At 34.2% G+C, this 22,939-nt stretch overlaps 11 protein-coding genes across 11 annotated transcripts; 5 read left to right on the top strand and 6 right to left on the bottom strand.

Annotated features, from left to right (window-relative positions):
- Positions 1-415: 415 nt before the first annotated feature.
- NAEGRDRAFT_80960 (uncharacterized protein) lies at positions 416-1,928 on the top strand (the record flags this gene model as incomplete). Its single annotated transcript, XM_002673341.1, has 1 exon — positions 416-1,928. The coding sequence occupies one exon, from the start codon at positions 416-418 to the stop codon at positions 1,898-1,900; it is 1,485 nt and encodes a 494-aa protein (XP_002673387.1). The 3' UTR covers positions 1,901-1,928.
- A 700-nt stretch (positions 1,929-2,628) lies between these two features.
- NAEGRDRAFT_51638 (uncharacterized protein) lies at positions 2,629-4,161 on the bottom strand (the record flags this gene model as incomplete). The annotated part of the gene is made up of 1 exon (XM_002673278.1): positions 2,629-4,161. The coding sequence occupies one exon, from the start codon at positions 4,159-4,161 to the stop codon at positions 2,629-2,631; it is 1,533 nt and encodes a 510-aa protein (XP_002673324.1).
- Positions 4,162-5,311: 1,150 nt separating this feature from the next.
- Positions 5,312-6,619, top strand: NAEGRDRAFT_80959 (kelch repeat-containing protein; the record flags this gene model as incomplete). Its single annotated transcript, XM_002673340.1, has 2 exons — positions 5,312-5,471; positions 5,618-6,619. 2 exons carry the CDS (start codon positions 5,312-5,314, stop codon positions 6,571-6,573), a joined length of 1,116 nt encoding a protein of 371 aa, XP_002673386.1. The 3' UTR covers positions 6,574-6,619.
- Positions 6,620-7,617: 998 nt separating this feature from the next.
- NAEGRDRAFT_51637 (uncharacterized protein) lies at positions 7,618-8,823 on the top strand (the record flags this gene model as incomplete). Its single annotated transcript, XM_002673339.1, has 1 exon — positions 7,618-8,823. One exon carries the CDS (start codon positions 7,618-7,620, stop codon positions 8,821-8,823), a length of 1,206 nt encoding a protein of 401 aa, XP_002673385.1.
- A 269-nt stretch (positions 8,824-9,092) lies between these two features.
- Positions 9,093-11,324, bottom strand: NAEGRDRAFT_71527 (uncharacterized protein; the record flags this gene model as incomplete). Its single annotated transcript, XM_002673277.1, has 3 exons — positions 9,093-9,533; positions 9,578-9,655; positions 9,711-11,324. 3 exons carry the CDS (start codon positions 11,322-11,324, stop codon positions 9,093-9,095), a joined length of 2,133 nt encoding a protein of 710 aa, XP_002673323.1.
- Positions 11,325-11,617: 293 nt separating this feature from the next.
- NAEGRDRAFT_71526 (uncharacterized protein) lies at positions 11,618-12,415 on the top strand (the record flags this gene model as incomplete). Its single annotated transcript, XM_002673338.1, has 1 exon — positions 11,618-12,415. One exon carries the CDS (start codon positions 11,618-11,620, stop codon positions 12,413-12,415), a length of 798 nt encoding a protein of 265 aa, XP_002673384.1.
- Positions 12,416-13,372: 957 nt separating this feature from the next.
- Positions 13,373-15,505, bottom strand: NAEGRDRAFT_71525 (uncharacterized protein; the record flags this gene model as incomplete). The annotated part of the gene is made up of 1 exon (XM_002673276.1): positions 13,373-15,505. One exon carries the CDS (start codon positions 15,503-15,505, stop codon positions 13,373-13,375), a length of 2,133 nt encoding a protein of 710 aa, XP_002673322.1.
- Positions 15,506-15,611: 106 nt separating this feature from the next.
- Positions 15,612-16,451, bottom strand: NAEGRDRAFT_71524 (uncharacterized protein; the record flags this gene model as incomplete). The annotated part of the gene is made up of 1 exon (XM_002673275.1): positions 15,612-16,451. One exon carries the CDS (start codon positions 16,449-16,451, stop codon positions 15,612-15,614), a length of 840 nt encoding a protein of 279 aa, XP_002673321.1.
- A 1,103-nt stretch (positions 16,452-17,554) lies between these two features.
- Positions 17,555-19,271, top strand: NAEGRDRAFT_59003 (uncharacterized protein). Its single transcript, XM_002673337.1, has one exon. The coding sequence runs from the start codon at positions 17,956-17,958 to the stop codon at positions 19,117-19,119; it is 1,164 nt and encodes a 387-aa protein (XP_002673383.1). The 5' UTR covers positions 17,555-17,955; the 3' UTR covers positions 19,120-19,271.
- Positions 19,272-19,319: 48 nt separating this feature from the next.
- NAEGRDRAFT_71522 (uncharacterized protein) lies at positions 19,320-19,994 on the bottom strand (the record flags this gene model as incomplete). The annotated part of the gene is made up of 1 exon (XM_002673274.1): positions 19,320-19,994. The coding sequence occupies one exon, from the start codon at positions 19,992-19,994 to the stop codon at positions 19,320-19,322; it is 675 nt and encodes a 224-aa protein (XP_002673320.1).
- Positions 19,995-20,087: 93 nt separating this feature from the next.
- Positions 20,088-22,625, bottom strand: NAEGRDRAFT_80957 (uncharacterized protein; the record flags this gene model as incomplete). Its single annotated transcript, XM_002673273.1, has 2 exons — positions 20,088-21,627; positions 21,671-22,625. The coding sequence occupies 2 exons, from the start codon at positions 22,623-22,625 to the stop codon at positions 20,138-20,140; spliced, it is 2,445 nt and encodes an 814-aa protein (XP_002673319.1). The 3' UTR covers positions 20,088-20,137.
- Positions 22,626-22,939: the final 314 nt, after the last annotated feature.

Below are 22,939 nucleotides of genomic sequence, written 5' to 3'. Positions count from 1 at the left end.
CTCTATGTGATGTGTGCCTACAGTGATGAGGAAAATCAATTCAAGAGACAACTTGTAATATACACACCTAATCAAAAGTTATTGAGCAATTCTGTGAATCATCTGGTTCATCAATGTTCATCAGAATTGAACCTCACCCACTGGAAAGCAGAACAAGATTCCGAAAACACCAAATACTTTGTACAGCACAACATGGCCTCCTCTCGAAAAATGTTACAACCTCTCCTCCACAATTATTACTCCTCAAAAGAAATCTAATAAATATTTAAACACACGATTGTTGACAACGTGAGGTATTCATCTCTCTATTGGATGTCAATATTTTGATTTGTCACCAAGTTGGTGGTGTAACCCATTTACAAAATGTTGTGTGGGAGCGTTCATTTTTGATCATCAAATATAAAAATAATAAAAAATGAGTCAACCTCCATACGGTCAACATCCACCACAAGTTCAAGGCTACGGTCAACAACCTCCTTCTTCACAACAACCATACGGTCAATATGGTCAACAACAACAACCGCCATACGGAGGTCAATATGGTCAACAACTTCCATACGGCCAACCACAACATCCATACGGTCAACAACCACCAATGGGACAATCACAATATGGTCAATATGGACAACAACCACCGATGGGACAATCACCATACGGCCAACAACCTCCAATGGGACAATCACAATATGGTCAGCCATCTGTTCCTCAACAATATGGTCAACAACCACCTATGGGACAAGTTCCTCGTCAAACTACTCCACCAGTTAGTAGCTCACCAATTCCACCATCTCAAAATCCACAATATGGTCAACCATCTGTTCCTCCAATGAATCAATCTCAATACGGACAACAACCACCAATGGGACAACCAGGACAAGTTCCACCTCAATATGGTCAAACTGGTCAAGTTTCCCCACAATTTGGTCAACAACCACCTCAACCTGGTCAAACTGGACAACAACCACCACAATATGGTCAACCATCTGTTCCTTCACAAAATCCACAATATGGTCAACCAGGTCAAGTTCCACCAACAGGTCAACAACCACCAATGGGACAAGTTCCTCCATCAACTAATCCTCAATTTGGACAACCATCTGTTCCACCACAAAATCCACAGCTCGGACAACCAGGTCAAGTTCCACCACAATATGGTCAACAACCACAACCAGGTCAAAACCCACAATATGGCCAACCATCTGTTCCACCTCAAAATCCACAACTCGGACAACCAGGTCAAGTTCCACCACAATTTGGCCAACAACCACCACAATTTGGTCAACAACCAGTGGGACAACCAGGTCAAGTTCCACCACAATATGGACAACCAGGTCAAACTGGACAACAACCACAACCAGGTCAAAATCAATTCATGCCAATTCAACAAACTCAACCAAATCCTCAACTCAAGGCTTGGTTCGATGCTGTTGATCTTGACAAGTCCGGACAAGTCTCAGCTGAAGAATTATCAACTGTTTTGTCAAAGGGTGGTATGGTCTTTGATAAGAGTGTTACTCAAAAGATGATCAAAATGTTCGATCGTGATAATTCTGGTCAAATTGGTTTCCATGAATTTGAACAATTGCACTATTATTTAATGAACATGAAGAATGCTTTTGAAAAGACTGATACTAATAGAAGTGGAACTTTGGATTTGAACGAAGTCAAGACAGCAATTCAATATTCAGGAGTTCAAGTTTCTCCATCTGCTCTTGACAGATTGTTCAAGAATTTTGATAAGGACAAACAAGGTACATTCTCCTTTGCTGAATATATTGATTTCACTATCTTTATTGGAATTTGTAGAAACTCATTCCAATTATTTGATAAGCAAAGTACTGGACAAGCAACCTTCTCTTTTGATCAATTCCTTGAAGCTGCTGCTTACATTTCCCATTAAACTTTGTAATTTATTGTAATTTAATTTGAAATATTACTGAATTATTTTCACATCCGAGAATTGCATCTTTTTTCTAATTGGATCCATTAACTTGTTAATTTCTACTTGTTTCTTATTCCTTTTCATTATTCTTTGGGCGAGAAATCTTTCACCCACATAATTTCCACTTCCAAAAATGAAAGTGTTGTAATAATATTCTAAAAACCAATCGATGGCTGTAATTCTCCAATTCAACTGTAAAGATCCAAAGAATTTCAATAAGCTTGCTCCAAAATCATCCTCAATGCTCAAATCTTGTGGAATATATTCGTCGAGTCCTGAATAATCAAGTTTGAGTGTTTTCACACTCTTGTTGGTGATAAGAAAATCAGAAAACATATCAACATTGTTCAACGCAGCACCATACAAAGCCACTGTTTCAATTGTCATATTGTGTGAAAGGGCTTTCAGTAATAGGTCAGTACAATTTGGATCTTTGATCGAACTCTCTCCAAGCTCCAAACTAGTCAATCCATAAGGATGTTTGTTGATACATTCAACAATTATTTCCATACATTTGAAATTGATTTCAAATTCCGTTCCTCGTATGATAAACTTTTTAAATTCTGGGAAGTGGTTATGATTAAGGAAAGTTCTGGCTGCATCTGCAATCAATTCTGGGCCTGAAATTATTTCAGGTTGGTAAGCATTTTGTAAAATCAAACAAGTTAGTTTTGAATTATTGTGTTTCAATTTTGAAAAATTGAATGATTATTCTTTTGTAAAACATTCACATTACGCACTCTCAATTCTTCCAAAGTTTCAGATTCTATTACTGCGCTACAAATCAATTCCCACTCATTTTCATTCAAATCAGTTTTCAAATCAAGTTCTAGTTTGGTTATAAATTTACAGAAATGTGAAACATGTGAAAATCCAAACTCTCGCATTAAATCAGAGTTCAAATTGAATTCTGAACCAACACTTGAATACAATTCATCATTAATGATGGCCTTCAACAAGTCATTTTCTATAAAATACTGTCTTTTCTTTGGATTTGTACATTTTTTCAGCAAGTGCAGATTTTGATTGAGGGAAATATTTGGAATGTGACATGTTTGAAAGTGAAATTCGTCAATTGATCCAATCAAATTACCCATCTTGTTTACATAGTCAATATATTGATATTTCTTATATTCATCATTATTCTCTACTTTAAATTCTATATATTTCAAATTTCTATTTTTGAGCATTCCTTCTAAAATTGACAAGGACTGAATTGGAAAATTGAAATTAAGCAATGAAAATGTAAAATTTTTGAAAGGATGATTTCCCAATTTGTAAACTAAACTTGCAGGAGCCCCTTCCAAAAATCTGAAATTACTATCCAATTCTTCATAAATATAAATGGAAATTTCTTGTAGGAGTGGAGCTTCCAAAACAGCATTAATAATATCCAAACTATATGAAGATTTCCCCAAACTCAAATCAGAAATTACAATTCGTTTCAGATTCTTCTTCTTTCTAATCATGTTACAAAGTGCCTTAACTGCAGCATCGTGAATGAGAAGTAAGTTTGAAACATCAATCGAATAAATTGAACTATTCAATGTGAGAGCTTCTAGAACAGCAACCAAAGTTTGATGTTTCTTTGGATCTGCTCCTTGTAATTCACGAGAAAATACGAAATAGGTCATTGTACAGTTGGAGAAACCTTTCGTAAATGCATTTGCAGATGGATGATCTGCCAATTTGTAAATTGTATTGTGCATGGAACGTAATTTAGGTTGAGACCAAATATCCACGAATTTTTCGAATGGATGCAAAGCTGTCTGATTGTCCATTTCGAATTCGTTTCGTTTCGTCAAAAATTGTTCGAAAGCTTGTGAAATACATTGTAATTTCCCACAAGTTTCACATCCCAGTTCCAATCCGCTATTAGAAACTTTAAATATTGGCAACATCCAGTGAGACATTATCGTCCAACCTTCCTCACCAATATCCAAATATTTGCTCACCGTTTGTTGCGGAAACCAAGCTTGATTCTCTGTACATTCGTCCACAATCTCCAAGAAATCTTTTAGTCCTCTCTCCTGTTCAGTCATTTTAATTATTATATTGCTTTTTTGTGGAGCTTTCTTCTGGAGTTTCTTCTCCATGTGAATTTTATAACAATTCGAATAGAGAATTTTCATCAATTGTAATTGTAATTGATCAGTTTCTAATTGTTTCTTCAAGAAATCTCCGAGCTTTGAAACTGGCTTGGATTTACTTTCATTCATTTTTTTTTTGAATCAATTTAGAAATTTACATTTAACATTGTTCTGGTCAACTTGATATTTACAACTCGAATTTATTATTAAAAAGACTTTTCCATCTTTTCAAATCATTACTATACACTTGATCATTTGTACAATGGAATTGTCTGAGCTCGACTCCCAAACATTGATTTCTATACAACCCGCCAGGGATGTGAATAAACGAAACTATTACAAAATTATTGGATGAGTACAATTTCGTCACCTGCCTATCCTCACTGTACCATTCCATTTCCTTATGACATGGAAATAGGGCCGTATAACTCTCCCCTCTCGAATTTATGGTAATCTGGTGTTCAATTCCTGCCGAGTCGATGAAATTTATTGGTAAGGGCACTTGATTATTGTGTTTAAAGTGGAGTGTGTGTCTAATCTTGGATCGTTCCGAATAATATTCATTCATGGAGAAGTATGATTCGGGATGGAGTGAAAACGATTGTTGTTGCTCACTAATTTCATGAGTTCGTTCATTGAGGGAACAATAGTGGAGAACCATTATTGGTGTGTGTGTTTTTGGTTTCTTAAAACTACGTAAGATTGAGTTTGTTAAAGGGCAGTGTTGTTGGCTTGTTTTTTTTTGTTTTGCTTTTTTCATTGTGATCCAAAAGAGGCGCCAATTTAAGGGATTCGTAGATCATCTGATAATTTCAAATTTGGCGGGATGGAATCCTTAATTGGAATTTGAAAATATGTTCATGGCCAAAATATAAAAAAGTGAGGATTCATTTGCTATCTCCCCTAACGCTGAAAATACTGAAATGGAAATTCTTGATAGTTGAAAATACGAATAAGGAACTATTTGAATATTCTTGTGAATAATAATTTATTGAGAATTATAGAGTTTTATTCAATTTCAGAACTTGTAACTCAATCTCAATCAATGATGACATCTCTGTGAATTTTTCTATATTGAGGTCAATTAGAAGAACAACATTCATTGTATCACAAATTTCTAACCCTCAGAATGATTGTGTTGTGAAAAATGTCTTTCTAACCCTCTGGAAGACATTTTTCACAACACAATTAATACCTTCATCATTGCAAAATTCCAAATTTCACTTCAAATTTAGAGTTTCAAGTTCATTGATTACCGAATTTACAAAATCAAAAAAAAATGAAGAAGGAAAACAATACAAACATTCACACCACCGAAGAACCCATTCGTTGGTATCACCATTATAAACACAATTTGCAACCGACCGAAAATTTTCATTCATTGTTATTGGGATCAGAGAATGTATTGACACATTCTCCGATCTTGTTCATGTTTGGAGGTTTGTATTTTAATATTAGTAATAATAATAATAATTATAATATTGTGTAATAATTTTGATCGCGATGATTATATTAATATATATTTAATATGTTGATTTGGAAATCATTCACGTGATTGAATAATTTACTATTTGATTTTGATAAGGAACTGAGACAAATTCAAGATCGCACAATAATAAGATTGTAATTTTGGAATTGCCATCAAATCCAAGATTTAAAGTAGAGGAAGGATTGGTCTGGAAGGAAATTATTCCGAATGGAGCTGACCAACCATGTGCTAGAGAATATCCATGTATTTCATATGATAAACAACATCAATTGATATATTTATATGGAGGACATGTTAATACGATTGGTCATTTGGATGACTTGTGGACTTTTGATTTGCAAACTAAAGTATGGACCAATATTGTAACAAAGGGAAACCCTTGCAAAAGATGTGGATGTTCGGCTGTATATTCGAGTAGAGGAAAGTTTTATGTATATGGAGGGTATTGTGGAACGTACTTGAATGATTTCCATGAGTTGGATTTGGAAACTAGAGAATGGACACAGCCGAAATACTCACATAAAGTCCCAACCTTAACAGTTATTACTCCTAATACCTATATATCTGAAAATGGAATTACAATATTTGGTGGATATGATTCAACTGGTTATATAACAGCCCTACATGATTTTAATTTCAATACTAGAGAGTGGAGCACACCCGTTTCTGAATTACTTAAAACAAATGGTTATTCTTCATACTCAAGGAGCATTTGTTTGAGAGGAGCCAACAAACCTTATCTAACAAGTGAAAGTTTTCTCATTCTTTACGGTGATAACGATGTCTTCAAGATATATGAATATGATAAGAATGAGAGAATGCTCATCAATTACACAATTCCAGAAGAATTAGAACGTCAATACACGACATTTCATGGCAAGGTAGTTTATGAGCTAAATGATGACACTATTGTGTTGCTTGGTTCTGATGAGTTATATTTTATGGCCGTAAGACGTATTAATTCTACAAAAGATTTTGACTATTTCTTTGGCAATTTGAGGGAAAGGAGAAGTGCATTTTCAGATATATTCTTTGATATGAATTGTGAATAGAATTCCTCATTAATCCTGTTAATACATTTTGTATTCAATTTCTATCTGCCATTGAGTTCTCTATTTTTCTACCTCAATACATTGAAAAAATATTCATTAGTACACGAATTGAATGAAACAAATAATTGAATCATCCAAGTATGGTTACATTAGTTGATTCGCTCTTCTTCGGAAATTTTGATGGAACTCTGTTACATTGTTCAAGTGGGTACCCATGTTCATCCTTCCTTTGGCTCAACTAATTTGTGTACCTTAAAAGTTATTCGAATTCATGTTGTGTATAAATCAAATTCGACTACAGGTTCGAATTGTTTAGAAACATTCAGGAATTAACTCCACAAAATATCAGCTCTGATTCCAAGACACCGGAGCTGTTTATTGGAAGAAGGACATAAAGCATGTAATACCGCATATCTAAATTTAAATCTGGAAAGTTTCGAATAGTTTAGGAGTTTATTCAACAATTTGCAACCTCAATGAAAAGACTTGAAAATTGCATACAACAATCCTTACTCATCAATTATTGAAGTATTCAATACATAATTTAATGTGCGTAATTGATTGACCTACAACATTAATAACAGTCACTTGTCATTTGACTTCAATTATTTACTTGAGCAAAAATTCTGCAAATGCACTCTGTTCCTCAAATGTTCACCCCAACTCCACCAAAGGTATGTGTCATTCAATCTTTATAAATAGCAACAAAACTTTTCAAACATTTGACATTTTCCCAACTCTTTCGATATTTTTATTTTTTCCTGCTCTCGATTTCTCTCGTGAGATGGCAAACCTCCACGAACGGCTACAAGCCCTGGACGAGTATCCTTCCATTCAGCAACATTGCCGCTCTTTTGCTGTTTAAGGAGCGAAAAATGCTTAGCATTCTTAGAATTTGAAGAAAAAAAAACAACACACAACAAAACGACCTTTTAGAGTTTCATATTTTTTGTATTGATACTTACACTACATCGGAGTTCATATAAGAAAAAGGCTTTGAAAGATTAATATTGTAGATAAACAACAAATAACTAGTAAGAGAAAATGACTAACTTGATGAAAAAGTTGATGGTCAAGATTGCTGCTAATCATCACTCGGTGAGAGCCAATCCAATAATCAATAAGGAATTATCACCAGATGTTGCTTCGTCGTCGAGTTTATCGTCGTCGACATGTTATTGTAGCAATGAGGAAATTTATGATGAGAATAATTTGGAATGGACTACTCAGTTTAATCCATTATTCGATTGTAACTTTGCTACTATTATGCAACATGAAGAGGAGGCAAGAATGGTTTCGAATAGAATGTCAATGGCAGGAGGAAGGAGAAGAAGAGGTTCTTCACTGCTTACCAAGTCGATATCTGAACAACCACGAGTTGCATCCCCAAGATTTGTGTCTAAACTTGAATTTGAATCATGCTGGGAAGTGCAAGAACATTACTTTGCAAAATTCGAAAGTGTTGAATTGCTGAGCAGAAAGGGCAATTCATGCCTCTATCTTATCAAACACCCACACGAATCCCAATACAAAGTGTTGAGACTAATTCAGTGCTCTACGGTTAAAGAAGCACAATTATTGAATGTCCATTTCGAGCGAATTATGCACCTGCCAAATTATCAAGACTTTTTTGTACATATTTATGATTCTTCTATTGTTGGTGAAAAAACAGTTGCCGTGGAGATGGAATACATTGAAATGGGTAATTTACAATCACTCATGGACGAAGAAGATGTTCAACTCTCAGACGAAATGATTGCTCAAGTCATTTCACAAATTACACAAGCTATACAATTCCTGAATGATAATAAGGGTCTCCATCACGGTAATATCAGACCACACAATATCTTTATCAAGACATTCAATGATGATTACGACTTGATTGAAGTAGTATTGTCTGACTTTGGATGGAAAGAACAATCCTTCGCATCCAACTCTGAGAAGAGATTCACCTTACCAAAGGCATACAACTCATTCAATGACAAGAAATTAATAATGGATGTTTATCATTTGGGTGTTACACTCTATCAAATTTGCAGCAGGGACAAGGAATTGATTCTTTCCCAACTTTACGAACAAAACGAAGAGGAAACTCTCATTAACGAAGCTCTATACTCACGTCTATCTAAATGCATTCAACACAGAAGGGATTTGGTTGAGTTAATATTACGAATGGTTTCAAAGAGCTACGATAACGTGCCCTCCACTCGTGACATTATCACTTCACAAAGTATTGTTTCTCTTTCATAATAAATATGCAAGTTTTTGAAATATGGTTGGCTTTCTAAATTAGTAATCGTGAAAAGATGGACCTTAAGTGGTGTGAAATTCTTGTTTTTGGTCCAGAACTTGATTTGGGATTCATCCACCAAAATAATGGTAATTCGTCTGTTTTGGGATTCCACTTTCTAGTATTAAAAAATTAATAAAAATGGTCACACAAAATACTCTATCAAAAAAACTTTTTAGCTGTAGTTTTACAATTAATTTTTAATCGTTGGCATATTTACAGAGGAAGGTTAATTCATTCTTCTTTTAAGGCTCTTTCTTACTCTAAATCCTCTAAATATCTTTTGAATAAGGGTTGCACAAAAATTGTTTCGAATATCTATCATTTCAGAAAGGACCTTCTTTGAAGAGCATCGATTTTTCGCATCAGGCTCCAAGCATTCTTTCATCAGATTGAACAATCTAATGGCATGAGGATTAGACATGGTCCTGGAATAGAATCTAGTATTGGCATTGTGTTGATCCCAAACCTGTGTGAAATCCTTATCTTTCAAACTAACCTTCTTCTTTACAAGTACTTCGAATAGAGAACAAGCAGCACTGTAAACATCACATTCAATGATGGCTGGTTTTCCTTCATGAAGCTCAGGAGGTGCATAGTGGAACGTCAATCCTGGTGAACTTTCTCCATTTCTCACACTAAATGCAAAGTCGCCAAGCTTTACAGGTTTCTTAAAAGAATATTAGAATGTTTAAGAAGGTTTAAGAAACTTACAACGTCACAATGTACATATTGGTTAGAGTGGAGGTGACACAATGCCTCAAATAATTGAATACCCATTGTTAGGAATTTCTATTTTAAAATGTTGTTGTTTTCCATTTAAACAACTTTCCATTACAAAACTTACAATTGGTTTGATTGCACTTTTCTGTACACTACTTGATACCAATCGATACAAATCTCCATATCCACAATATTCCATAATAATTACATGATTAAAATTTTCTCCTTCCTTAAATGAATAATTGTCTATTAAGGTAACAATATTCTGATGACGTTTTTGTAGGCATCTAATTTCTCTCTTGTAATCCGATTCGTGACCTTTCTTGTATCTCTTCATGACACATTCGGAAGGTCTCTTGAGAGTGAACACAACAGCAGAAGCTCCCTCACTAATTCTCTTATCAATAATGTAGAGTTTCTTCTTTTCCTCATCCAAATCTTCTGGATTCTCCACTGGTTTTGTTTCTTCTTCATCTAGTTTCTTTTCTTCACACTGAACAATAATTGGTAAACTTTCAATTGTTGATATGTCATCACATACATCATTTACCACATCATTTCTTAAAGATGGCACTCGGTCCTTTTTCTTGACTCCAAAAAGGTTAGAAAATAGCGAAAATTTTGAGGTATTGAATGAACGTGAGGATACGGTAAAAGTTGGGGTTTCAGAACTGGAATTTGAGATAAGTGCAGACTCGGAAGATGGCAGGATGATTATTGGTTCTTGTTTCTCCAATAGTTGAAACGCTTCAGCTATTGAAGGTCGTTTAGATTCATTTCTGTCAATACATCTGAATGCCATATCTGCTATATTTTCATAGATTTCCCTCATTGGCATATTATTAGTGAGCTGTTTCAATATTCTTGATTTCAAATCCTTCAATTCCCCATCCATTCGTTCAGTGTCCAAATACTTGGCATCAAACTCCTCGCCCAATAATATCCTAATAATCAATGTACCAAACATGTATACATCATTACTATTGGAAAAGACTGTTTTCTCTCCATTTTCAAATCTTTCCAAAACTTGAGGTGAAAAATAGGTCAAATGCTCATCATTCAACGTTCCAACCACATCATCCAATCCAAACGATGGCAATCCAATCAGAGCTGTTGAATTCTTCCTTGAAATTACCACATTCCTTGGTATAATACTATTATGGCTCAATTTACCAATGAAGTGCAACTCAAATAGAGATTTTGCCAAACCCTGTAAAATTCCAATCAACATTCCATAATCATTCTCCAGTGAATAGTTACTTTCCAAATACTTTTCCAAAGTTATCAAATCTTCTCTCCTATGAAACACTTCCTTAATCATCCTCATGTTATTCATTTCCGATTGAATTTTCAAATTGAATGGAAAGGAACACAAATGTAAAGTCAATGTAGATCCACCATCAGTCACCTCTTCAAAGCACTTCATCAAGGGAATGTTATTCTTAAATTTCCTACTTGCTTGAATGTACTTTTCCACTCGATTCTTCATCATGATGGTAAATTCATCTCCTCTTTGATCACCAACCAGATCATCGTCATCATCATTACTATTATTAATTAAATTCGGAATTATTTGTAAAGTAATCAAGGAATGAGTTGGCTTATCATCGAAATATTGATCACTTGCTAAATATTTGGCTGGGAAGGTTTGATCGAGAGTGAGCAGACTCCCCACTCTTGATTCGAAATAATGATGAAATTCCGAACTGTAGGAAAGAATTGAATTATTTCTGTTCATCATCATTGACTTGAAGAATTGGATTTTGGCGCTTTTTTTTTTGGTTATTTACGAACCCAATTGAATTCATCCCTTTTGGAAAATTAATGTTATGTTTTAATGTTTAATATTCTTTACAAAATGAAAATGGTGAACAGAATTGAAATTTCACCATTTTCATTGTAAACATACATTCTATTTGAAAAATCTATTTCCAGTTCAAAACTTTTCTTTCCATTGTAAAAAAAATAGAGAGAACTGCGAACACTTCCAAATTGAAAATGAAAATTATTAATATCTAATAATTAAAAAAAATGTTCATGTCTCAAAAGTGGCAATCCTCTCAGTATACACCTCTTCTCTCACAGCAAGTTCTCTCCTCGGAGGTGGTTGCTGATGGCTTTGATGAAAAAATTGCCGATTCAATGAAAAGTATAAAATTGTCAATTGGTGATTTGTTGGCAAAGAATGATGAGATTGTTAGGGAAAAGATCAATGTGAGACATTTGGAGAAGGTTGAAAAGAATGGAAAACCAGTTTTGATTTTAGAAAATGTCTTGTTGAAGGAGGAATGTAAATTATTGATTGAATTGAGTGAAAAACTTGGATATGAAGATGCTGATTCGTATTGTTATGCTTATAATGATAGATTCAATGATAGATTGATGGTTGATGATGATGCGTTGACACAAGTGATATGGAATAGAGTGAAGGATCACTTGCCACAAGAATTGAATCATCATGGAATGGATATGACATTGCATTCATTGAATAATCGTTGGAGATTGTGTAAATATAAGCCAGGTCACTATTTTGGAACTCACACTGATGGTACCTATTCCAATAGAAGTAATAGAACCAAGAGTGCATTGACATTTATGATCTATTTGAATTCACAATTGGAGGGTGATTTTAAGGGTGGATCGACAATTTTCTTTGAGCAATATCATAGAAAGGAGACTGCCAGAGTTATTGAGAGATCTGGAACTTGTATTGTTTTTCCACAGGAAGATATGGATATGTTACATTGTGGAGAAAAAGTAACAGATGGCGTCAAGTACATCCTCAGAACTGATACCATGTTCAAAATTAAGCAAAGCTCACATCACTAAAATTGCCAACATGCTCATTTCCAATAAATATGGTTTCACTCCTTCTTTTCTGAATTCTCAAATAATGTTCTACATATTCACGACACAATGGATTCACAAGAGCTTGAACATCTCCATTAACACGTTTCATTTCTCTTGCCAAATGACCTTCCAAAAGCATTCTTCCAATAAATTCATGAACATTCATTGAAACCAAATCTAAATCATTCAAATCCAGCATTGATAAATCCTCTGGAAAACCAGAAACAACCACGGGATGCATAAAACTTCCCACTCCACTACTCTTCTTCAAATCATACAGGGCATACCAATTCATCACACCAATAGCATCTTTAAAAAAGGGAAGAATATACAAATCCAAATCCTCATATCGTTTCAAACGAACAACACTTCCTTCCGATACATAAAACGTAGTAATTTCCGATTTTAAATATTTTGCAATTATATTGCTATTTTCATAAAGATGAACAATCTTTGGAGGTATTAATTCCAAAGAAGTGTTTGTTCTACTATTACTACTATAAGAAAGAACTATTTCATCATCATCTTGTGTCTCATTCTCCTCCAAATTATATCTTTCAACAAAGGCTTTATAATCCTCATCAAGGAAATGAATAAAAGGCAATTCTCGGAATGAAAATAATTCATAGGTGGAGAGGATGGAACGTCCAGGACGGAATGATGGGATTTTGCTATAATACCATCCCTTGTAGCCTTTCTTTATGAATTCGTCAATGTTTGTGGAGAGGTGTTGAGACATTTTTTTTGGTTCTTTTTGTTGAACTGTTTACAATATTTAAAGAGAAGAAAAATGATTACAATGAAACTGAACTCGGATTTCAAAGTTCAACCATTGCAATATTGAATAAATTATGTTAAACAGCTAGCATTGAATATTATTAAATATAAACATTGTATTGATTTGTTACAAGGGTCCACTTCAAGATGCTTAAACTATTAAACACACTGTTTGTTCAAACGCAACGTATTTCTAATGTCGTTCAGTGTTTTAATCACAGATGCAAAGCTTGGTCTTTTTTCTGGAGTTGGTTGCCAACAAGATTCCATCAAGTCCTTCATCTTCAATAAACATTCAACAATACTCTCATTTGTAAATTTGGAATGAATAAACTTTTGGGTCCACAATTTACATAATTGTCTATCGTTTTGGAAGGGAATCACTGGCCTCAACCCACTCATAACTCTTGGCAATATATTAAAACCAACCAAGCCAGAATATCCTGAACCCTCAAAATCTCTTTCAAAGAATAACTTTCCTATATTCTTGTAAATGTAAGGATTCTCTTCAAACAGCAGTTCCCACATCAAAATTGAGAAGCTGTAACAATCAATGGCTTTGGCGAATTCCTTCTTGACCATTCCTTCAATAATTTCGTTACTCATATAGAATAAAGTCCCAATGTTGTTTGTCATTGAGTTAATTGATGAATTTGAAAATGCTTTTGATAAGCCAAAATCACATAATTTACAACACATTGTCGATCTGGTTAATAAACAATTTCCAGGTTTCAAATCTCTGTGAACTATTGGTCTTGGTAAATTATGTAAATAATTAATTCCATGACAAATATGTAACAATATTTTGATTTTTTCATCCAAATCCATTACTTTTCTTCCATTTTTCAATTCATGTATCAAATCTTGTAAGCTTCCACCATCCACATATTCCATTACAATAAATTGAATGCCATCCTTTATAGAAACTCCAAAACATTTCACAATATTTTCATGATCTAGTGAACACATCAGCAGAGCTTCAGTTGAAATGGTTTGACTTGATGAAGAGGAAGGATTTGAAGTAGAGTTAGACAATATCGAGTCTTCATCGTTTATACTCTTAATTGCAACAAATCTCTTTTCCTTTCCTCTTGGTGTATATTCACTTTTGTACACCTTTCCAAACCCTCCACTTCCTAGCTTTGAAACAATTGAGATCTCATCTGATGGAATCAATAATGGACCTTCATTATGTGACCAAGATTCCTCAATTTCAATAAAATCGGCATTATCTTTCAATTCAATATCTATGGTGGGTATTTCCATTTCCTTTTGAGATTTCAATTTATCAAAGTAATTTCTTTCATTTTGACTTTCTTCAACTAATGATTTGGAATTTCTATTCTTCCTCAAAATAATAATTAAACCTATGATTATAACAATACTAACGACAAACAAGGAAGCGACAGGTAATCCTACAGATAATCCAATAATTAAAGGGTCACTGCTGGTTGTGGACAATTTGACAGTTTGTTGACTTGTACTTGCTGTTGGTGGAAGAGGTGTAATCTCTGCAACTTGTTGATATTCCAATAGATAAACACCAGTTCTGGACACATTAAGTGATAGGAAACCAGAATTGTCTGTAAATGTCGTACAATAGTTTTGTATGAATTCTCCTGAGTAGCTTTGAAATTTACAATTGCTTGAAACATATGATCTTTTTAAAGTGAATGGAATAAAAAATTGTGAATTTACATTTAGATTCTCAATTGCATGGTTGGTATTCACATCGTAGAGGGTAAACTCTAAAACTTTTGAATACTTGAAATCACTTGAAACTAATTCATTGTAATAACTTTTAACTGTTACAATGCTGGATGATGGCAATCCATTTGACTGCATAATTGTTTCATCATCAAATATTAAATCTTGTACTGTTGAACTCTTGATATAATTGGAATACGATTTATAGACCTTTCCAATTATCTTAATTGGTGATGAATCTTCTATCAAGTTTTTAGATTTCATTTGAGTTAACACATTGTAAATATTAATGATTTTAGTAAATTTTCTGGTGACAGTTAATCTCCTCTCTACAGATGAAATAAATTGATTTTCAATGGAGGAAAGTGAAGATAAACTTGTTTGAAAATCTTCAGTTGATAATTGAACATTATTCAAATCGGCTTTTTGTAATGTAACCAGAAAATATTCTACAACAGTTGATCGAGTAGAAGAATCTAGGTATCCAATAGTAGAGCTAACAGATGAAATACTGGAAACAGTTGAGCTCAGTTGAGTAGATGTGATGGTGCTTTGAGTCTCATTCAAGTTCTTCAGCTCATACATCGTGAATAAATTCCCTCCGTAAAATTTTTCATCCAAAAACAATGATCAAAGTGAATATTCAGTATCATCATGCAGAGGTAATCTTTTTAATTCTGAAATAATACATTTACTTTAATTCTATTGATTGCATATCCTCTTCATCCTCATCAATTAATTGTCTTTGTGCAATAACGTGCTCATTTGAGAAGGAAAGACGACTCTCAGCCTCACTTCCTCTTGTTGCCAATGCATTGACCTGCACCCAGCTGATCCCTGATTTCTCTTGTCTTACCACTTGGAAATGTAAATAAAAGTCCAGATTCTTTTCCTTAGCTCTATCCAAGAGGCTCTTATTGACCTTGCCAAGGTACATGTTGATTCTTCTCATTGCTTCAGAAATGTAATAATTGCTCAATAAGAAAATAGGCAGGATACTCAACCCACAAGTAAATGGAGCAAATGTAAGAGCAGAACCGACCTTTCCAGGACATGGAAATGAGTGACTGATACCAGCATTAATATTCGTTATGCAATATCTCCATTCATGTTGTTTAATATTTTCAAAGACAATTTGTCTCAATAATTCCACTTGTTCTTCCTCAGATGTGAGAATGGTTTTCAAATTGACATTATTGGGGATTCCCAAAGTACATGAATTTTCAAAAGCAGAATGATTGAAAATGAATTTCACACTGCCCTCTCCAGATTGCTGCTGAGCGACATCCATATTATTATTATTATTATTATTCATTACAAATCCATCCTCATTCATATTGCTATTCTTAGCTGTTTTAGGTAACCCCAAATAAGTAAGTGGATAAGTCTCCTTATCAAACAGTGTTGGCAGTCCACCAAACATATTTTCATCTAACATGGGTACATAAATTTCAAAAACGTGTCTTTCATCATCATTTTGAAAATATTCATCGGAATGTCTTGATGTATTTTCCTTCCTCGATTTGAACATTTTCTCAAAGGCTTCACTCTCTCTCGTTGTTGATCCATAAAAGAATTTGTTTTTCTGTTGGAGGGCGTGATCCACCAGAGGACCACACTGATAACAACAACATCTCAACATTTTTATAACAATAATAGTACAATAGTATGATGATGATGATTACTTTAATCCGAATTGTTAACAATTCCTCTCTTTCTTCTGCTCGTCCTTTTTCAAATCCAACTGTTTTACAAGAAAAGATATATTCTCCTCCTCCCAACAATTTGTTTGTATTTTTTTTATGTAATTTTCCTTTCAGAAGTGAATTAGACGTTGTTTTACCCTTTTTAAAAATGTGGATGACAAACAATTTTCAAGTGATTCATTTCAAAAATTATTATCACAACGATATTAATATTAATTTATAAAGGAAGAAACAAGTGGAAGAGCATTTGAAAACTGTAGATTGCAACTGTATATTCCTGACCATTCGAAACTGTACCATCCATTTCTTATTCGCAATTTAAATTGCTCTTTAAAGAAGGTATTCGTGTGGTAGTGTGTTTTAGTAAATATCATCTATTCGTGACCAACTTAAACCTCTCAAATTCGAATCATTTATTGCAATGATTTCTCAAATCATTCCGACAGTTAAAAAAATTGAACAATCTTTTCCGAACAAAGTTTGCTAATGAATTTGAAAAGGAATTGACGAACAACAAGCGAAGAAAATTCGAGCCAAAGGAAATTCAGATTTTCCAATAGCTTCTTTCTTTGGAAACAGAAATTTTTGCATCATTTCTGCTAATTCGGCAGCCCTCAATCTCACCTTTATTTGTAAAGGCAAGGATTGGTACGCTGTTTTTGTTACTTGCTGTGCTACTCAATGTGAAAAAGACTATTCATCAGTGATGATATTGAATATTGTCTCTGTTGTATAACATTGCAATCTTCAAATTATTAGAAACTAAACTATTCTCAATATTAGACCTTTCAAAGCTTTGCATGTTCTTTAACATCTCTTCAAATTTCCAAAAGCACAAATCACTACCATCTTTGAAATTGCCCAAACATCCGAAAGATTCGAAAACAATCACAAAGGCTTGGTTGCTTAACACAACAAAAAAAAAAGCACAAAAACCCTCACAACAACAGAAACCACGTACCATGTTATTACATTCTCAATTGTTTGTTGGTTCATTAAAGCGCGGCCGATTTTTTGAATCGTCATCATCATCTCTATTCAGCATAAGAGAAGATTATTTGCATATCTACTATAGTAAATATTGCAGAGAGTGTGTTTGTTTCGAGTCATCCTTTGAAGGGTTGTTTGATTGTCCGAATATATCAATCTATCTCTCTCTTGAATTTGTGAGAAGCAAAAGTTAACCTTTTTCAAATTCTCTAAAACACACAAACAATAACAAAATACATTGACAACAACTAGTTGCTAGCTGTTTGATATATATTTAACTACTACCACTGCTTCTAACTTATCTGAAAGGTTTCAATAATATTTATAACTGTTGAAAGTATGGGAAATTGCCTGAGTCAACAACGTTCTAATGAAGAACCTTTGGAAAAGAAGAGCCATTTACCGAGATTATCCATAGATTCACAGTCAATTGATGGATCTTCCATATCAGCTCCAAATCCATATCATAATGCCAGTCTTGCAAAGAGGATTTTAGGTACTAAACTCATGACCAAATTGCAGTCATCACGAAAGAGCAGCATTGCCAAACAAAACAGTACCCAATTTTCGTCCAATTCTTCACTGTTGGAAAGTGCACTCGATTCACCAGGTTCACAAACAAATATCATCAATAGAAGTGGAAGAGCTACGAGTGCTGCTGTTAGACCTGCCAATGCTGGACAATATCATTTATCTGATGTCTTGTTTGATCCAGTTGGTTTTGAATTCTTATACAAATTCTCTAAAAAGGAGTATAGCCATGAAAATTTAGATTTGTTAAAAGTCTTGCTGACCATCAATTGTGATGATATGCAAGCCAAGACAAATTCTGTTTCACACCTTCTGTTAAAGAAGAAACCAGACGAAAGAAACATGACAGAAACAGAGAAATTCATTACTGATATGGAACGAGTGGAAGAGGAATACCTAAGTTCTGGGTCAGATTATGAGATGAATATTGGTTTTTGTACCTTTGCTGTCTTGTCCAAGAGAAGGAAAGGAGGTATCGAGGAATTTGCCTACACAACAACACCAAGACTTGAAGGAATGAACCAAGATACAGCAACAACAATTACCACAATAACAGATCTCACCGAAAAGTCAACTGCAACAATTGACTCTTCAACAACCTCTTCAACAATTGACTCTTCAACAGCTCCATCGACCATAGCTGCAGAATCAACAAGTGAACAAATTACAATAGAGGAAGAAACATTGAGTCAAACACCATCAACAACAGAAACAACAGCAACAAATTCAAATGTTGAATCAACCAATGCTGCCATTATTCCTACTAACAAGGTAGAAATGCCAAAGATATCACTCGAAGCAGCAACACTTAACTATTACAAGGCACTTCACAAATCAATGCTTGATGATTGTATGGGTAATTTGCATGATGTCTTTGTGAGGTTTATGGATTCGAGAGAATTTGATCAATTCCTTGAAAGCCACCTTCAAAGCTCCATATCTAATCCATCACTCCTCCTACATAACAAATAATAACTTGTCTGTTTGTACAGGGTACGACGATCCACACATACAAATCGTCCAATACCAATCCATGATTGGTTGTGATGAATATCTAATGTTTATCACACAATTTTGAAATTATTCCGAAAGAGCAATCCTAAATAAACCTAATTCATAATTAAATACTATGATTTCTATTATTATACCATTGTTTATTCCATCATGGAAGATTAAACTCTCTTTCTCATATCCGAACCAAAAGAGGTGTCAAAGCCAGATTGACCAAATCCTCCACCATTATTAAATCCATTGTAACTTTGTCCAAAAGCACTACTATTAGTATTCCAAGAAGCTTGTTGATATTGTTGTTGATGCATTTGTGGTTGTGCATTATAATAATTTGTGTGAATATTTGGATTGTAAGGAGTTGATGATTGATTGTTAAAACCCATACTATAACTATTCGAAGATGGCAATGAGGTGCTGTGTTGATTTCTTCTCCTCGACGAGGCAAACATTGAATATCCCATTGAAATGACCTGAGCAAGAAAGACAATCACCAAACAAGCTGATGATGTAAACTTCCAACGAAATTCCCTACTCAACACTGCATGAAATACCGAATAAAGCAAACCAATCACTGAGAAAATCATAAAGGCCACATTGAAAAATGTCAAAGATTCCAACTTGCTTCTCGAAATTCCAATCATCAAGGCGCCACTAATAAAAACAAAAACTCCAATCAATCGGAACAAATCCATAATAATCAGAGAATAATTATCAATATCTAGATGGTGGAAATATTGTTGGAAAAACGAATTGGCCACCATATTTGGTGTAATCATTGTAATGAGGGATAAAATCACATAGAGAAAACCAAAAGTACGAAGAATGAGTTGAGACATTTTTTTGCTATCGGAATTTGATTGGAACTTCGAGTTGGCAATGACCATTCCAAGATGCATTTTATTGTAAAGTTTATCATATGGTGTGACATGTGCTATTTCATGTTCGAATTTATTGTGTGAAAAATTGGAGTAGTGGAAAATTATTCATCATTAATGTCAACAATACTTTCCCTTCGGATATCATTTCGAAGTTGAGATAATTGTTCGTCAGTCATGAGAACACCCTGACGTTTGGATCTGTATCGAGACATTTTCACATGGTGTTCTGGTTCAGAAGATTCATTGTTTTCAGGGGCAACAACAGACATGATCATGGTTCTGTAATCTTCATTTAGAGAGTTAATATCACACATCTTTTCTGCAAACTTTCTGATAATGTCCTGTGGAATGTGCATTTCATTCATTGTAAAGCAAAAACTGCTCAATAATCCAAAGACTATATTTTCATGCTCTGCTTGCATTTGTTCCTCTGTCAGAGCGGTATTATTATTTGAAACTCTACTAAGTTTCTCAGTGTTGAGACCGTCATATAAACAAAATTCCCAAAATCTCAAATCTTGCCAGCATGGCATATCATCCAAAATAGAGTAGACAAATATTTTCTTCTTTTCTTTTGGTTTGTCCTTTTCTTCTTCAAGTGGAGGATAGTCTATTCCATAATAGTAGAATGTTTGTGTCATGTTAAGCAATAATCTTCCAACATTTCTATCATTTTGTGTGTGGGCCAAACTCAAACAATCTCCAATGAGCTCTGCCAAATCTTGGAAGTAGAAGAATTTCTTAAAGCATGCTTTGGATCGTTTTTGGTTGAGTACTTTACAAAATGCAATTCTGCACTCTTCTGATGTGTTGATTTTTTCCTTAGCTTGTGTAAGTCTGTTCATATATTTTACAAATTGTGGGCTGTTATCTACATTTGATTCTTTGTGTATGGTTGGTCGTTTTTTAGGAATAATTGGCTCGCTTGGTTCTTCTATTGGAGAGCCAAGAGTACCTTGTTCTTGACTTGGAGATGAAGGTTGCTCTTGATCTTCAGATGATGGGTTTTCTTGATTCGGTAATGATTGATCTTCATCAATAGGAAGTGAAGTTCTTGCATCATTGGATGGTGAGATAGGTGAAGTGGTTGGTGATTTGTGGAAACTTGGTTCATCACTCTCATCCATTGTAATAATTTCACTAAGCATTTCATCAAAAAAGACAGTATTTTCATCTCGTTCTTGGCTATATACAGAAAAAATTGGAGTCGCATTACTTGGTCTTGGTCTCTCTGAATGTGGGGAGGTAGTGTTAGGGGAAGGTGTTTCTCGTTTCTTTTTTGGTTCTTCATCGAGTGTGGCATCTAATTGTACCAATGTTTGTTCAATATCCTCGACATTCATACCGTCAACAATTTCTCTAAAAGCTGCCAAATTATTTTGAGCTTCTGTAACTCTTGCTTCTAATAATTTAGTTAAATGTTGAATATAGAGATGAAGAATTGTTCCAGTTTCAACATATTGTTCAGCTGTCTTTTCAGCAATTGTTTTACATTGTGGATGAAGTGTTGTCTTTACCAGTGTCTCGTATTTTTGTTTAGTTTGTTGAAGTTCGATTTCACTCTCGGAATATTCTTCCAAGCTTTGTTCGTCTTTAAAAACAATGTAAATGATATTGTGAAAACATATACGTACATTTGGCTTTGGTCTGTTCAGGATTGAGTTGACGATCGATTAAAGAACTGAAAAATGATTCCTTTGCTGATGTTTTTTCGGATTGGGATTGAGCAAGAGACATTTTCCATTTCTTTTCTGCATTTTCCAAATTTTGTCTCTTTGATTCATTTGTTTTCTTCTTACTTTGAAGCTGACTGAGTGAATTTTGATGGGATTTACAAATGGCTTCGTGTGTTTGGGTAATCATCTTTTTCTTTTTCGAAATATCCTTGTTAATTTGTGATAGAGGGTCACAGAGACAAGTTTTCACATCTTGAGCAAATCTTTCAGAGCTCTTTGCATTCTTATAAAAGAAGGAACGACAAGAAGCAAGTACTTGTCCTATTTCACCAGGAAAATGCACTTCAAAATTACTACTTGCACATTCAGTGGCAATTTTCTGTTGATATGATTCTTCAATACCACAAATATTATGAAGGAAAGATATTGTCTTTGTAAGTCCCAATTGTTGTGTTTGGAAAGTAGTCTTGATTAACCTTTCAATCTTTTCATTATTTGTCATAAACATTTGTTGAGTGTGAGGAACAAACTGGCTGCCAGTCGGAATGGTTGACGAGAAGAAATTTGGTGTTGGTATATTTTGATGATTGATATTTCCTGTTGGTAAACGAGAGGGTGCTTTCATATTATTAGCACTAGTGGATGATGTAAAAGTGGCCCTTGTGACTCCATTGTTGTTACCACTACCATAATCACCACCAACATGAAAACCTTCTTGAAAATTGCCTGCTGATTGTGTCCTTGTTGGACCCGATGGTGTGAACATCATTGACTGATTGCTATAGCTATTCGAAGAAGATGATCCAGAGGTGGTGGTGGTCGTAGCCGCCGATGATGATGAAGTAATGGAGAGAGCACTCGTGGTAGTTGTCGTGGAGGAAGTGAATGGTTTGGATGGTAGTTGATCGTTCATTTTTTTTCCATATATTTTAAGAAGAAAAGGGCGAAAGGGTTTGTTTGGAGTTTTTGTGGAGTTAGGATTCGATTTTCGCTTTAAATAGCTTTACTTGCTTTACAAATAATATTAAAATCATTGGATACTTTTACTTTTGACAACATCTTGATCGATGTTGTGAATATTTTTTAATTTTTTAAAATTTAAAGTTTGTGTAGTTGTTGGCGGGAAAAGGTTTTTAAATTATCTTAAAAAAATAGCAGAACATGTTTTTGATCAGCTACGAGGATTCATTATATGAATTCAGGGGCTCCTGGAAGATTAAGACTTCA

This window comes from Naegleria gruberi (genome assembly GCF_000004985.1).
Source record: "Naegleria gruberi genomic scaffold NAEGRscaffold_47, whole genome shotgun sequence".
Taxonomy (NCBI): Eukaryota; Heterolobosea; class Eutetramitea; order Acrasida; family Naegleriidae; genus Naegleria; species Naegleria gruberi.
The sequence above is the reverse complement of the archived record's forward strand: the minus strand, read 5'-3'. Positions and strand labels throughout refer to the sequence as shown.

Excerpts from the sequence above, each read along its gene's own strand:
- NAEGRDRAFT_59003 (XM_002673337.1), top strand. The coding sequence starts at position 17,956 with ATGGGAAATTGCCTGAGTCAACAACGTTCTAATGAAGAACCTTTGGAA.